General features: G+C 40.0%; 1 protein-coding gene across 4 annotated transcripts in view; it reads right to left on the bottom strand.

The window, feature by feature from the left end:
* LOC139452190 (prominin-1-like) overlaps positions 1-14922 on the bottom strand; it is a 508194-nt gene that overhangs the window by 268490 nt on the left and 224782 nt on the right. For all 4 annotated transcript variants that reach the window (XR_011652352.1, XM_071233561.1, XM_071233559.1 and 1 more), the window contains one exon: positions 14764-14854. Coding sequence is in view for 3 of the 4 variants with exons in the window: in XM_071233561.1 (XP_071089662.1) it covers positions 14764-14854 (91 nt within the window). In the remaining variant the exon portion in view is untranslated. The remainder of the gene's footprint in view (positions 1-14763; positions 14855-14922) is intronic.

Genomic DNA, 14922 nt, shown 5'->3' with positions numbered 1-14922 from the left:
TACTACAGAGGATAATTATAGACCAAATAATTATTCCATTAAAGATATCATTGCAGAACTTTATAATCTAATGCCCGCCTTAAAACCAGATAAGAAGGATAAAACACCCGTTAAACCCTTGTTAGTAAGTGCTGGGTATGAAGAACCTGTCAGTAAGACTGAAGAATTCCATACTCTCCATATTCATTGAACGCTTCATCAGCACATAATGTTAGACTGGGTTTGTCAACAAACAGATGATTAATATCAGTTCATACATTAACTGGATTGCAGCTGGAGTTCGCCACGTCATACCCCTGAACAACCAGAGCGAAGGTCTACCCTTAGACACCCCCACTGAGATGACACTACAGCAGACCGAATTCATTCACAGCTCACTGGACCACATACTGAAGATGAAGGAAGATCTTCAATCAGCACAAGTTTGGATGTCAGCACAGTTCCTGCTCATGCAAAGAAAACATCTACTACAGCAAGTTCATCATATGATTCCAGAGCCATTAAGAAGATCCATGCTGTCACAGCCTATTACAGCGTCACAGATATTCAACGGAAGACTGAAGTCAGTGAAGGAAGCCATTGCATCGTCAACTAGCCAGAAGTTTCAAGAATCCACGATCTCATTGGCATCCAGGATACAGAGACGGCCTGCAGATATTCAGCATCAACAACAGAATCCTAGATCCCGTCATGTGAATCCTGGCCGGGATTCTTTTCGAGCCTCTACATGGAAGGACAGATCGTTTCAACCCAAGTATAGGAACTCCAAAGATGATCATACCACTTTGCAGAGAGGACGAAGCAGAGGCAGAAGCAGTCTCCGAAGGGGATACCGCCGGAAATGACTCAACCAGAAACCTGCAGACCCCTTCAGATCCTACCAACATCGCCTGCCCAATGGACAACAATTTAGAACCACAGAAGATCAAAGATAAAACCACATCGAATCCAGTCGAACTAGCTGGTCTCACAGTTCAGCATTCATCCGATCACGGGACCAGTCGGAGGTCGTCTTATGCAGTACGCAGACAACTGGAAGACCATCACACACGACTCATGGCTGCTCGAAGAAGTAAGAAGAGGATACAAACTTCACTTCTCAAAACGACCAAGACTAGTCATCCACCCTACCGGACCCGATTCCAGCTGTCAGGACCGAAGTTAATTGCAGCATAAGTGGCCATACAAAAACTATTTGCAAAAGGAGCTATCAGCATCTTAAAGGAGTCAGACACCACTCATGTATTCTACTCCCAAGTATTCCTGGTACCGAAGAAGAATTCTTCAGAGATGCGATTAGTCATAGACCTAAAAGTCCTGAACAAAGATTATCTGGAAAAAACACCCAGTTTTCAGATGGAATTTATCAAGAAGTTGAAGAAAGCCTTAAGACAAGCAGATTGGATGATAAGCATAGACCTCCAAGAAGCCTATCTTCACGTCCCTATCCATCCAAGTCATCGTCGTTACCTCTCCTTTGCAGTCAACGGTCAGAGATACCAGTTCAGGGTACTCCCATTCGGCATATCCATCGCCCCATGGTTATTCACCAGGATCACCAATCCCATCATCGGATTCACCCATATAAAGCTCATAAGGCTACATGGATATAAAGCCGATTTCCTATCGGCCTATCAGGACAAATCGCAAATCAGATCAAATACAGTGTGCCTCATTCAACTACTAACACACTTAGGATTCCTGGTTCACAATAAAAAATCAGAGCTAGTACCCACACAGGACATCACCTACATAGGTGCAAGATTTCTACTCATCAAGGGCATAGTAGCACCTGCAGAGGACAGATATATGCAAGAGTAGAGCACATGATAACAAGCACACTCGATCAGCCCATCAAATCGAGACGCTGGTGGATGTCTTGCCTCGGCACGCTCACATCTATCCAAGACCTAACCTACAGAGGCAGACTACAATTACGGCCCATGCAGAATTGGATAAATACCACCAAAGACCTAGAGCTGGAAGCCTTAATCCAACCTCCACAAGTTCGAATCTCAGAACTTCATTGGTGGCTGACTCGTCAAAATGTCATGCCAGGTATTCCACTCAAATACCCCCCCCCTCCCCCCACATCAACTCTACACAGATGTATCAGGAGAGGTTTGGGGTGCCCGTATGGACGATGTTACAGGGAAAATTGTCCTCCCAAGAAAAGGAATTACACATCAATTGTCTAGAAATGAGAGCGATATATCAAGCCTTAGAAGCATGGCAAGATCGTCTACAAGACTCGTCAGTAAAGATCGCTACAGACAACTCGACCGTGGTCCCTTACATACAGCACCAAGGGGGCACAAAGTCTCAACCTTTATTGAAGGAGGTTACACGTTCATATGCCTTGGTAGACTCAGTGAGAATGCAGGATCGAAGCAAGACATATACCGAAAAACAAGATAGTACCCACGGAACGCTCACTACATCCCGAAGTATTCAAGTGGATAACCCACCTATGGGATACTCCAAACCTAGATTTATTCGCCACATGTCTCAACAACAAAACTCAAGAACATATTCCTTGTGGGTTTGGATATATAGTTGTAAGGTATGATGGGAAAACAAATCTGCCTGTGATTTAAAGAGGTCCCGATGCAGCGGGAAAGTTCCTAGAATACCTACAAAACAAAGAGAGAATAATCAGGGAAAATTTATCGTGTAGGAAACCCATGTGTATGACGAGGCATGATTGGAGGGCCTATAAGAAGTCAACGAGTTAAACCCCTGAATGGGGATTCCGTAAGAGATCATTGCCATGTCACGGGTAATTATCGGTGAGCCGCGCATAGTGAGTGTAATATCATGGAACTGTTCTAGGTGAACAATACCTTCCAAATGACGTGCTGGTTTTCTTGGGGAATTAGTCAGCAAAGAGCCAGAGTCACAGGAGACTAATCACAATTTTATTTACAAGAACAATTAACAATTTACAATATATGCTTAGATAACTGAGGGTGCCACAGAGAGTCGGTACACACTCTGGGCTGTGGGAGAGAGGTCTGCTTGGTAAGAGAGTCAAACCCCTTCTCTCCTAGAACTTGGCTACAGTATGTATTTAATGAAAGTTTGAACAATAGAAAGGAATGTGATTGGTTGATACACGATTGGTTGTGTCCTATGCTAAATGGATGGCTGGACAGAGGGGAATACTAAATCCTGTTAATCCTGTTGGACTGGCACTAATTTTGTTGACATATTTACTGGATGCTTGAAAGAGATTAGGGTGTCACTATAGATGAGCTTGTGTGGGGCTAATCCTTAATGCCCTATAGACGAGCTTGTATGGGGGCTAATCCTTAACGCACTATAGACGAGCTTGTATGGGGGCTAATCCTTAATGAGTCTTCATTGAAGTAATGTTATTCTAATATACCCCGGTAGGTGATGACAGATATACTTAAATAAATATCCTTTGTCTGGGAGATGGGATCTTGATACCTTAGGCTAGCAACCATCTAAAAAGCTATAACTGAAACTACTGATATTTTATATATGCATTTTACCTGATGATAATTATTACTTGCTAAACTATAATTATATGAAATGGTGTATAAATATTACACCATGATAACTCATAAAAGCACTTGATGTAGATCTAATTATTATAAAATAACTTAGTATAAATGTTAACCATGATAACTTCCCCTCCGTCTGAAAAAGTTTGGACCCCAAACGTGTAAAAATAAAAATAATGAAGGCTTAGATGGACAATGTATAAAGTTAAACTGGTAGTAGTGAATAATAATTATCATAGAGTCTCTTTGATATAAGGAAAACATAATATAAAAATGCTGTCATCAGGGAATCTGGATGTGGAGCTGGCTTGTCTTGGCACTCTGTACTGGTGGTTTTATGGGTGATGTAGGAGGCCTTGAGTTCCACATCCTGGATTGGGGTTGTAAGATAGTAAGCTGTGTCCATGGAGGTATTACATGGAAACAAAGAAAAGAGAGTTAGCATGTTCAAATAATATGTCATATATAAATACTTCCTCAGTTTGTCTGTAATAACTAGAAAATAAAACAAATATGATAATTATGATGTAAAAGATCAGTACATAATTATTACTAAACGGTGTCATGGCCAGGAAGAATGTATTGGCGGCAAATTACAAAAGTATATCATGAGAAAAATAGTAATATCCTTCTATTTTTTTGGATACAATCATTAGACGAATTATATATACATATATGTGCATGTGCATATAACAAGTGTATTGATTTATTACACAAATACGGTATACAAAAGGTGTTAGAAAGGTGTATATCCTTTTTAGAATTCTTTGTTAGTTTTCGTAACTATTTGGTTTGCCTTTTCTTTGTTTTGGTTCATTTCGGTTGTTAAGTTTGCTTTAATTCAATTTGGTTTGTTTCGTTTTGATTTTCGTTCGGTTCAATGCGATAGGGTTTGGTTTATTTTGTTTTGGTACGGTTTGTTGCGCTTCGGTACGGTTTGCTTCGCTTCAGTACGGTTTGGGTTTGATTCGCAGTATGGTTTTCTTCGCTTCGGTGCAGTTTGGGTTTTGATTCGCAGTACGGTTTGCTTCGCTTCGGTGCGGTTTGGGTTTTGATTCGCAGTACGGTTTGCTTCGCTTCGGTGCGGTTTGGGTTTCGATTCGCAGTACGGTTTGCTTCGCTTCAGTACGGTTTGGGTTTGATTCGCAGTATGGTTTTCTTCGCTTCGGTGCGGTTTGGGTTTCGATTCGCAGTACGGTTTGCTTCGCTTCGGTGCGGTTTGGGTTTCGATTCGCAGTACGGTTTGCTTCGCTTCGGTGCGGTTTGGGTTTCGATTCGCAGTACGGTTTGCTTCGCTTCGGTGCGGTTTGGGTTTCGATTCGCAGTACGGTTTGCTTCGCTTCGGTGCGGTTTGTGTTTCGATTCGCCGTATGGTTTGCTTTGTGTCATTTCACTTTGCTTTTGAGATTGGTTGATCAGGTCAATGCTCAAAATTTGTTGTGATACAAATAACTCAGATGATCAGGCTGATGCCATTTGTTCTCAACTGGCGACCCATAGTGAAAGGACTGGACACAAGAAAACATAACAAGATACAGCTAATAGCTGTTTCGTGATTTGCACCGTTTGTTCAGGAGATTTTGTATTTTGATCAAGAATATGTTCAATTGGCAGATATCGGCATATATAGGGAGTAGATCACCGTATGGTTGAGTGGTACCACATTCTGTGTAATTCAGATATGATTCACGGTAGAAAAAGGTGTTGATATTTCCAAAGTCTTTATGTGGAAAAATACCCCTTTTGGATTTATAAATTGGTGCTTCCTCTGGATCATATGGAGGATTATCTTCTAGACAGGACCACTTACGGAGATCCTTCCAGCTATCATCAAGGTAGCGCTGTATGAGGTGGGGAGGAACACTTTCAAAATAGCATGTGAATTGATCAGGATTTTCTTTATATGAGACCTTGACATAGCAGTCTCCTTGAATAATTTCAATGCCCAGAACTCTTTCTATTTTATGATCGACTTTTCGTAGGTGTTTTGGAAAAAACGGATATGGTTTGACATCTAATTCTATGCATGGTTTGGTGGACATGGTTTGCTGGACATTCCCTGACATTGAATTACCTGACAGAACATTGACTGATTTATTGTCTTGTGCTGAATCCTTTTTGTCGAAAAACTTATGATTCTTCAGTGGACGTTTTCGTCGTTTTCCTGACATACTTCTTTTGAGGTGAAATTCTCTCCTAATGGAGTCTGGAATGCTGCTGCAATACTCCCATGTGTTTCCTCTTTCTGGATCCTTCCATTTCACTCTGTAGTAGATTTTGCTATTTGCTCTCTTAGAACTAACAATTGAGTGGATGTCCTCTGGATTGAAAACCTGAGGGATATCCTTGGTTTGATTACCTGATGTTGGACTTGGAGGTTGTACCTGGCTGTCGTCGGGTTGTTTTCTGGATTCGGGCTGGTGATGCTTACTATTCACTCCTCTTTTCCCTTTGTTTACCTTTTCATTTACCTTGGTTGGAGCACTAGGACCTGGTGTGGCATGATTTTCCTTCATTGTTGCCGTGGGACTGGTAGGTTTTTCTGTTGTACTTGGAACAGGGTTTTTCTTCTTTGTTGGGGTCTTTTGCTTCGGACTCTTGTTGCTGGAAGTACCTGCCTTTGTTTTGGAATTGACCTTCTTACCTTTCTGTTGTGGAGGTGATTGATCAGTAGCCTGGTTAGTTGAACTTGTTGATGGGGAATTGTTGCTGTCAGGCTGTGAATCACTGACTGGTTCCTCATTGTCATCCATGACTCCTGAATCTATGTTACTGGTGTCATTGAGGTATGGTTCTGGAGGATACTGTGGACGATCAGCAGGATCAAAATATGGCTTCAGACGGTTGGCATGGACCAGTGGTTTGTGTATTTTGTCGTCAGAACTTCGGCGTAGTTTGTAGGTATAATTTGGACCTGTATGGACGATATAATAGCTACCATACCACTTTCTGGTTAATTTGTTGGAAAGACCTTTTTCAACTTTTTGACAGTAAAGCCAAACTCTTTGACCTGGGGCGAATTCTGGTTCTTTAGCCTTTCTATTATATTGTTCTGAATACACCTCCTTAGCCCGAGCAGTGTTTTCAGCTGCGATTGTTCTAGTGATTTCAAGCTCCTCAAGCAAATTGGAAAGATAACTTTTGTTATTGTGGCCTAAATTTTCTTTTGGAATTAATGCTACATCTTGTGGAGCTCTCATTTCTCGTCCGAAAAGCATAACATATGGGGATTTTTGAGTTGATGAATTTGGAGCCATCCGATAGGCCATCATGATGCCAGGAATAAAACGGGGCCAATCATTTTGAGACTTGTTACAATAGGCTCTTAGTGACTGATTGATATATGAATTGAGCCTTTCTACACAGCTGTTTGTTTGAGGATGGTATGGGCTGGTATGGGTAAATTTAATTGCCAAAAGTTCACAAATTGCTTTGATGAGTTTGGACATGAAGTTCTGACCTCTGTCTGAAATTAAGGTCCGTGGTGCGCCATACCGACAAAATATTTCTCTAACGAGAACATCTGCTACTTCTTTGGCTTCTTGGGTCCGAAGTGGAAAAGCTTCACACCATCTAGATGATGCATCTGTGATGACCAAAATGTACTTGTACTTATCTGGTGTTGTTGGCAGGGGACCGAGAATGTCAACGTGCCATCGGGTGAAGACCTCTTCTACAGGTAGTGGACGAAGTGGTGCCTTCTTGCCATGGTAGTGCCTCTTGGTCTGTTGACATACCTCACATGTCTGGACATAAGTAGCAATATCGCTGTACATTTTGGGCCAGTAGTACTTAGGTCTCATGGTGTTGTGCATCCTTTCTTTCCCATGGTGGCAACCGCCAAACTCTGAGTCATGATAGGATTGCAGGACTTGATTTCTGAGGGTTCTTGGGACTGCCAGCTGTTTAATGAACTTGTCTGCATGGCCTTTCTGTCTTTGTGGAACGAATCTGTATAGGATGCCTTCATCAATTTCAAAAGTATTGGCTTCGATAAGAATCTTTTGACGATCCTTTTCATTTAGTGGAAGGACATCATCCTCTTTGTAGTCAAAGATTTGGATGAAATCTGGACAAATCCTTTGTAGGTGACGTAAATTTGGATGTTCTTTTATACTTACTTCAACCAATGTGTCTTGGGTAACATCAGCATTTGTAGCATGTAATGCTGCGACAACATTAACTGGTACTGACTGATAATCCTCTTCATATTCAAAGGTGACTGACCAATGTGTTGTCTGTGTGTCTGATTCTAAGTGATTGACAATAGGTGTGCAAATATCCTCAGTTTGAGTTGTCTGTGTGACTTGTGTGGATAAATTGGTGTTTGGCAAGATTGTGGTACTGCTAGTTGATTTGCTTTGCTGAGTTGAAGTTACTGAGAAGACTGTTTTCTCAGCATCTTCTTCTGTCTGATCATTACAGTTAATATTTTCCTCATATTCCCTACGTGAGAGAGCATCGGCATTCCCATTGGCTTTGCCGCTGCGGTGAACAATGTCAAAAGTGTAGGTAGAAAGTTCCAAAGACCATCGCCCTAACCTACCTGTGGCATCCTTGATGGATTTCAGCCATTTCAATGCTATATGATCAGTGTAGACTGTGAATTTGGAATTTGCAAGGTATGGACGAAAGGATCTAATGGCTTCAACTAGAGCTAAGCCTTCCTTTTCTGTAATGCTCCAGTTCTTTTCGCTGCCATGAAGAGCTCTACCACCAAAAGCTATTGGATGTTCATTATTTTTCTCGTCTTTTTGACTCAAAACAAAACCTATGCTCATATCACTGGCATCAGTTGCAAGAAGAAATTCTTTGTCAAAATTTGGATACGCCAGAACAGGTGTATTACTCATAGCATGTTTGAGGGTGTTGAATGCCTGATCACACTCAAGTGACCATTGGAACTTTGGTTTCTTTCCTACTTCTGCCTCTGAATGCTTCTTTAGCAAGGCATTCAGTGGAAGCGCTATGTGAGCGTAATTTTTCACATACTTCCTGTAGAAGTTCGTGAGACCTAAGAAGGAGCGGATCTGCTTTTGTGATTTGGGCACTGGAAAGGTTCTAATTGCTTCAATCTTTTTGTCATCAACTTGAACACCTCCACATGATAAAACATGACCCAGAAAAGAAACTTTGTCCGTTGCAAAATTGCATTTGGATGGCTTTAGTGTCAATTTTGCCTGTTTCAGATAGTAAAATACTTGCTCCAAATGTTGGAGATGCTCTTCAAAGTTTTTGCTGTAAATTATCAAATCATCAATGTAAATCAGCGCAACCTTAAAAAGCAATTTTCTTAGCACCTTGCTCATGAGCTGTTGAAAACAAAGTGGAGAATTTGTCAAACCTTGGGGTAAACGTTTGAACTGATAAAGGCCTTGATGGGTGACGAAAGCAGTTTTATGCTTTGAATCTTCATGTAATGGCACTTGGAAGAAGCCATTAGCAAGGTCTAAAGTAGAGAAGATCTTAGCTCGTGTATTGGCGATGTTATCAACAACATCATCAAAAACAGGAAGAGGCCATGACATTGGTAAAGTGACAGAATTCAACTTTCTGTAGTCACAAACAAATCTATATGAGCCATCGCGTTTCTTGACTAGGATAATGGGAGCTGAATACATAGAAGTAGACTCCTCGATTAAATCATACTTCAGAAAATCATCTATAAGTTCTTCAGTGACTTTTTGGAGATGAGGAGATTGGCGATATGGTCTACTCTTAACGGGTGGGTGGTCGCCAGTGTCAATGATATGTTGGTGCATGTCAGTCTTTCCTAAATCTGCAAGACTCGTTGAAAACATGTCTCTATTTAGTCCCAAGAATCTAAGTAGTCTGTGTCGTTGGTCTGGAGTCAGTTGTGTATTGGTCAAACCAAATCCTAATTCTTGTGCAATTTTAACATAATCCCTGGTGTCATTGTCTCTCTTCTCATTGTCAGTGTTAACGGTACTGATGAATGGTTGGTCACAGTCGATTGCATAAACAGAGTCTTGGTCAATGTAACTAAATTTGCCTACAACTGTTCCCTTGTCAAGAACTTTTTCTTCTTGGGAGGGATTCATAAGCCTAAATGTAGCAGTTTTGCTTTTCACTTTGGAAAGAGTTCTACCACCTGCTACTTCAGTATGAGCAGTGAGGGAAGCAATGGGTTCAATGAGGATGAGGGAATCCTCTTTGGTCTCTGATAGTCTGACCTTGAAATGAATTTCACTCTGAGGGGGGATGTAAATTTGATCTATTGTTTTTGCTAATCCTCTAATCTCTTGTACTGAATTGGCTAGGAAATTGATATATTGCCTATCTGAGGTGCTGTTGTTAAGTATCAAGGAATGACAGCTATAATCTAAGACTGCATCATTGTCATCAAGGAAGTTTTCACCTAGTATCACTGCCTCTGGAAGTGTAGGCAGAATATGGAATCTTTGAGAAAATTCCTGATCCTCAATGACAAAATCTAACACAACTGAACCTAACACTTTGTGCAATTCGCCGCCAACACCTTTAACCTGTGGAAAGGGTGAGTTTCCAAGAGTAAGGTTTTCAAAAGCTGTGCTCAGAAAAGCAGACGAAATACAAGAAATGGATGCCCCTGTATCTACTAAACAATTTGTTGTTTTTGTGCCAAATTTTGCCTGAATTACACTTTTGGCAAGGGGCGTAACTAAAGACACTGTTGGAATTTCACTTTCGAAGTTACTTTCCATACCAGACTCCATATTTGCCATGACACCTATTAGTATGTACCGTACTAAATTAAAGGAAGACAAGTAATCAACAATGTAGTACTTACAATATTTGAAGACTTTTTCTTCCTTTGTTGGTGTCTTTGGAGGAGTTGGTTGTCTTTAATCCAGTGTTGAGGTCAGAGGTAGATGCAGCTTGCTTGTTATTCCATCAGATGATCACGGTTGGACATGTCCTCCAATGGGTTCTTGTAGTTGGTTGTAGTTAGTTCCTGGACTCCGTGGTTCCGAAAACGATGATTCTCCGCCAAATTATCATGGAACTGTTCTAGGTGAACAATACCTTCCAAATGACGTGCTGGTTTTCTTGGGGAATTAGTCAGCAAAGAGCCAGAGTCACAGGAGACTAATCACAATTTTATTTACAAGAACAATTAACAATTTACAATATATGCTTAGATAACTGAGGGTGCCACAGAGAGTCGGTACACACTCTGGGCTGTGGGAGAGAGGTCTGCTTGGTAAGAGAGTCAAACCCCTTCTCTCCTAGAACTTGGCTACAGTATGTATTTAATGAAAGTTTGAACAATAGAAAGGAATGTGATTGGTTGATACACGATTGGTTGTGTCCTATGCTAAATGGATGGCTGGACAGAGGGGAATACTAAATCCTGTTAATCCTGTTGGACTGGCACTAATTTTGTTGACATATTTACTGGATGCTTGAAAGAGATTAGGGTGTCACTATAGATGAGCTTGTGTGGGGCTAATCCTTAATGCCCTATAGACGAGCTTGTATGGGGGCTAATCCTTAACGCACTATAGACGAGCTTGTATGGGGGCTAATCCTTAATGAGTCTTCATTGAAGTAATGTTATTCTAATATACCCCGGTAGGTGATGACAGATATACTTAAATAAATATCCTTTGTCTGGGAGATGGGATCTTGATACCTTAGGCTAGCAACCATCTAAAAAGCTATAACTGAAACTACTGATATTTTATATATGCATTTTACCTGATGATAATTATTACTTGCTAAACTATAATTATATGAAATGGTGTATAAATATTACACCATGATAACTCATAAAAGCACTTGATGTAGATCTAATTATTATAAAATAACTTAGTATAAATGTTAACCATGATAGTAACTTGAAACTAAAAATGAATTCTCAAACAATACCCATCCCCGTTGTGTTTCATAACCTTAGAGGATATGATTCTCATCTCATTATGCAAGCTATCTCAAAGACCGACGGTGGCTTAACGTGTATTCCTAACAATATATCATTCTCGTTGACTAAAACTATACATTATACGGACAAGGATGGGAAAGCCAGAATAAAGCAAAGTAATGGGCTTAGATTCATAGACTCTGTTTCTGTTATCTTCCCTGGACAATTTAGCTAATGCGAACAATTCCGATGACTTTGCCATAACAAATCAATATACTGATCAGTTAACACGGCATTTGTTGCTGAGAAAAGGTGTATATCCTTACGAATATATGGATGATTGGTCTAGATTCGACAAAACTAAATTACCACCCCTTGAATCATTCTATAGTAACTTAACAGAATCTAAAATAACTGATGCCGATTATGAACACGCTCTGACGGTGTGGGATAAATTAGGTTGTAAGAATTTAGGTGATTATCACGATCTGTACTTAAAAACCGATGTACAGTTACTCGCCGATATATTCAAGATATTAAGAAAGACATGTTTAAAAACAATACGGCTTGGACCCGGCATTGTACTATTCCAGTCCTGGACTATCGTGGGATGCATTGTTGAAGAAGACCAGTGTAGAACTAAAATTACTCACAGATTACGATATGCACTTGTTTATTGAGAAAGGATTAAGAGGTGGTATATCGATGGTAGCGAAAATGTATTTTAAGGCTAATAATAAATTAGTGGAAAGATATGATCCGAGTAAACACGACATGCATATATCATATCTCGACGCCAATAATTTGTACGGATGGGCTATGAGTCAACCTTTACCCACAGGTGGTTTTGAGTGGATCGATGTGAATGATATCGATGTGAATTATATCCATGAGGTCGATGTGAATAAAGGGTACATACTAGAAGTTGACTTGGAATATCCAACAGAGTTACACAAAGTTAACAGTTATCTGCTAGCTCCCTAAATATTAATGGTTAATAAAGATTGGATGTCGGAATATCAACACTCCTTGATGGGTAATACTAGGTTAGCTAACGTAGAAAAACTCGTACCAAATTTGATGGATAAGACAAATTATATAGTTCACTACAGAAATCTCCAGTTATATCTATCGTTAGGTATGAAACTAAAGAAAATACACAGAGTTCTAAAGTTTGATCAAAGCCCTTGGATGGAGCCCTACATAAGGCTGAACACAGATTTACGAAAGATAGCTACCAGCGATTTCGAAAAGAATCTATATAAGCTCATGAATAACTCAGTATTTGGTAAAACTATGGAGAATCTACGGAAGCGTGTTGATGTTAAATTAGTCAGATCTAATGAGGAAGAAAGACTAAGGAAACTTATAGCCAGTCCGGCTTTTAACAGAAGCAAGATATTCGATAACGACTTAGCCACACTACATATGCAGAAGAGTAATATAAAATTCAACAGACCGGTGTATGTTGGTATGAGTATTCTCGACTTGTCAAAACACTTAATGTATGACTTTTATTACAACGAACTTAAGAAGCAATACGGCGATAGATGCGAGGTGTTATATACCGACACAGATTCTTTGTTGATGGAAATACAAACCGAGGATGTGTATAAAGATACGGCAGAAAAAATAGATCTGTACGACACAAGCGATTACCCAAAAGATAATCCACTGCACAGTGTAGTAAATAAAAAGGTGTTAGGTAAATGAAGGATGAATGTGCTGGGACTCCTATAGCGGAGCATGTCAGATTAAGACCTAAATCTTAGTATTCTATAAAGAAGTCTGATAATGGAGAGATAAGAAAAGCTAAGGGTGTTAAGAAGTATGTGGTAAAAAAGAATATGAACTCTTTAAGAAGTGTCAATCACAGGATATATGGATTAGAATGCACAAGACATCATTATCCCCCTTAGATACAAAGAGATGGATTGATAAGGATGGTGTAACTACCTATGCTTATGGTTATGGTGGTAATACGGTATCATTGGGAACTATGAGCAACTCTTCTCATACAAATGCCCTGCTCGGTCCATCTTTCAGATAATAAAGAATGGGCTCTCCTACTTTCATAACCAACCGACTAATGTTATATATCTTAAGAGACCAAATTGGATCGGTTGCACGACATAGGCCTCCTTCGAGTTCACCGGGCTGGTATAAATATCTTACGCTTACTCTATCCGGATGTTTTTGTTCTTTGCCTCTCCTCGGTGCTGAAGATTCTGAACTCACATTTTAATCGCATCGGATGGTTTCTTCCCGATTAATCTTGTTACTTAATTATTCAGCGCTGATACAACAGCTGATAATCGTGTCACCCATTCGGTTGATCTCAATTGTTCCGATTTCATTTCAATCCCATACTGATAGCCAACGTTCCGCTAATGTACGGTTAAATCTTTCAACGATAGCTTGACTATGGTGGGCCTCTTTTTCACCACGCCTGATTTCGACTTCGTGCTTTGTTAACAGTTTAGTTACTGATCCCATAAACTCGCGACTAGGATCCACTTGAAATAACTTAGGCCATTTTAGTGTGCCGCATTTATATATGTGACTCTGTGCATTAACTACTTCTGTTGAATCTTTCAAGGTTAATGGTTCAGCCTCCTTGTAGCGACTAGCCACATCCACTACGGTTAAAGCAGATTTATATGTTTTGCGTCTTACCTTATCATGGGGAAGAAACAAGAGGTCACCCTGATGAACTTCATTCCTTGTAAAAATATCAAACTTCTTCCTCGAGATATAATGCGGGGCTGGTAAGTATATTCGCCACATCGCTTGTTTCTTTAGCCAATCCTTGGCCACATCTTTAGATACCTTAGCCGCGGTGGCTAATTGTTTTATTGCTCCTACACCTTTCCAATATCCTCGTGGGCTATATTAAATTTGATCCATTATTAATTAATATTGATGATTCTTTTAATACAGATCATGACGATTGTTTGTGCACATCATTATTTTTGCATAAAAATTCCCTCTGTAGTAGCAGTATAGGTATATAAATCTGGCTCCAGTCGAAGTGGGCCAGGATCCCTATCATCTATACTACTGTAAGTGTAACTACAACCGGTGGTAGAGATGGTCATGTGAAGGAGATATGTACTCCGGCACACACTGGAAAGAAGAGATGTCTTCCTGCCTTGCACACAAGAGAGCGGTATGTGCTGTTAGGAGAACAACTAATCATGTGTAGTTGACAGTGGAGAGGAGCTCTATCGAAACTCGAAATATGGGATTTATGGCAATTATGTGGTAGAGGATTCGTAAGAATTATGATTGTTGAATTAAGTCTTACATTTTATAACATGCATAATATATGCTTCTTTATATATAAACATGGACCATCAGTACACTTACACTCTTGTAATCAACCAGAGCTGTGATATTGAAGTCTTTGAAATTGTCCAGTCTGAAGGCTGAGTATGCAGCTTTACCTGACTTGCAGTCTCTGAAACAATAAACAGCAAGTTTTAATGTTTGGAGTGATTGTTCTGATCTGTAGTTGATGAATATGGT

Source organism: Haliotis cracherodii, unplaced genomic scaffold (genome assembly GCF_022045235.1).
Source record: "Haliotis cracherodii isolate W230 unplaced genomic scaffold, xgHalCrac1.p SCAF_9, whole genome shotgun sequence".
NCBI lineage: Eukaryota > Metazoa > Mollusca > Gastropoda > Lepetellida > Haliotidae > Haliotis > Haliotis cracherodii.
Note: the sequence above shows the minus strand (reverse complement) of the source record. Positions and strands in the feature narration are given on the sequence as shown.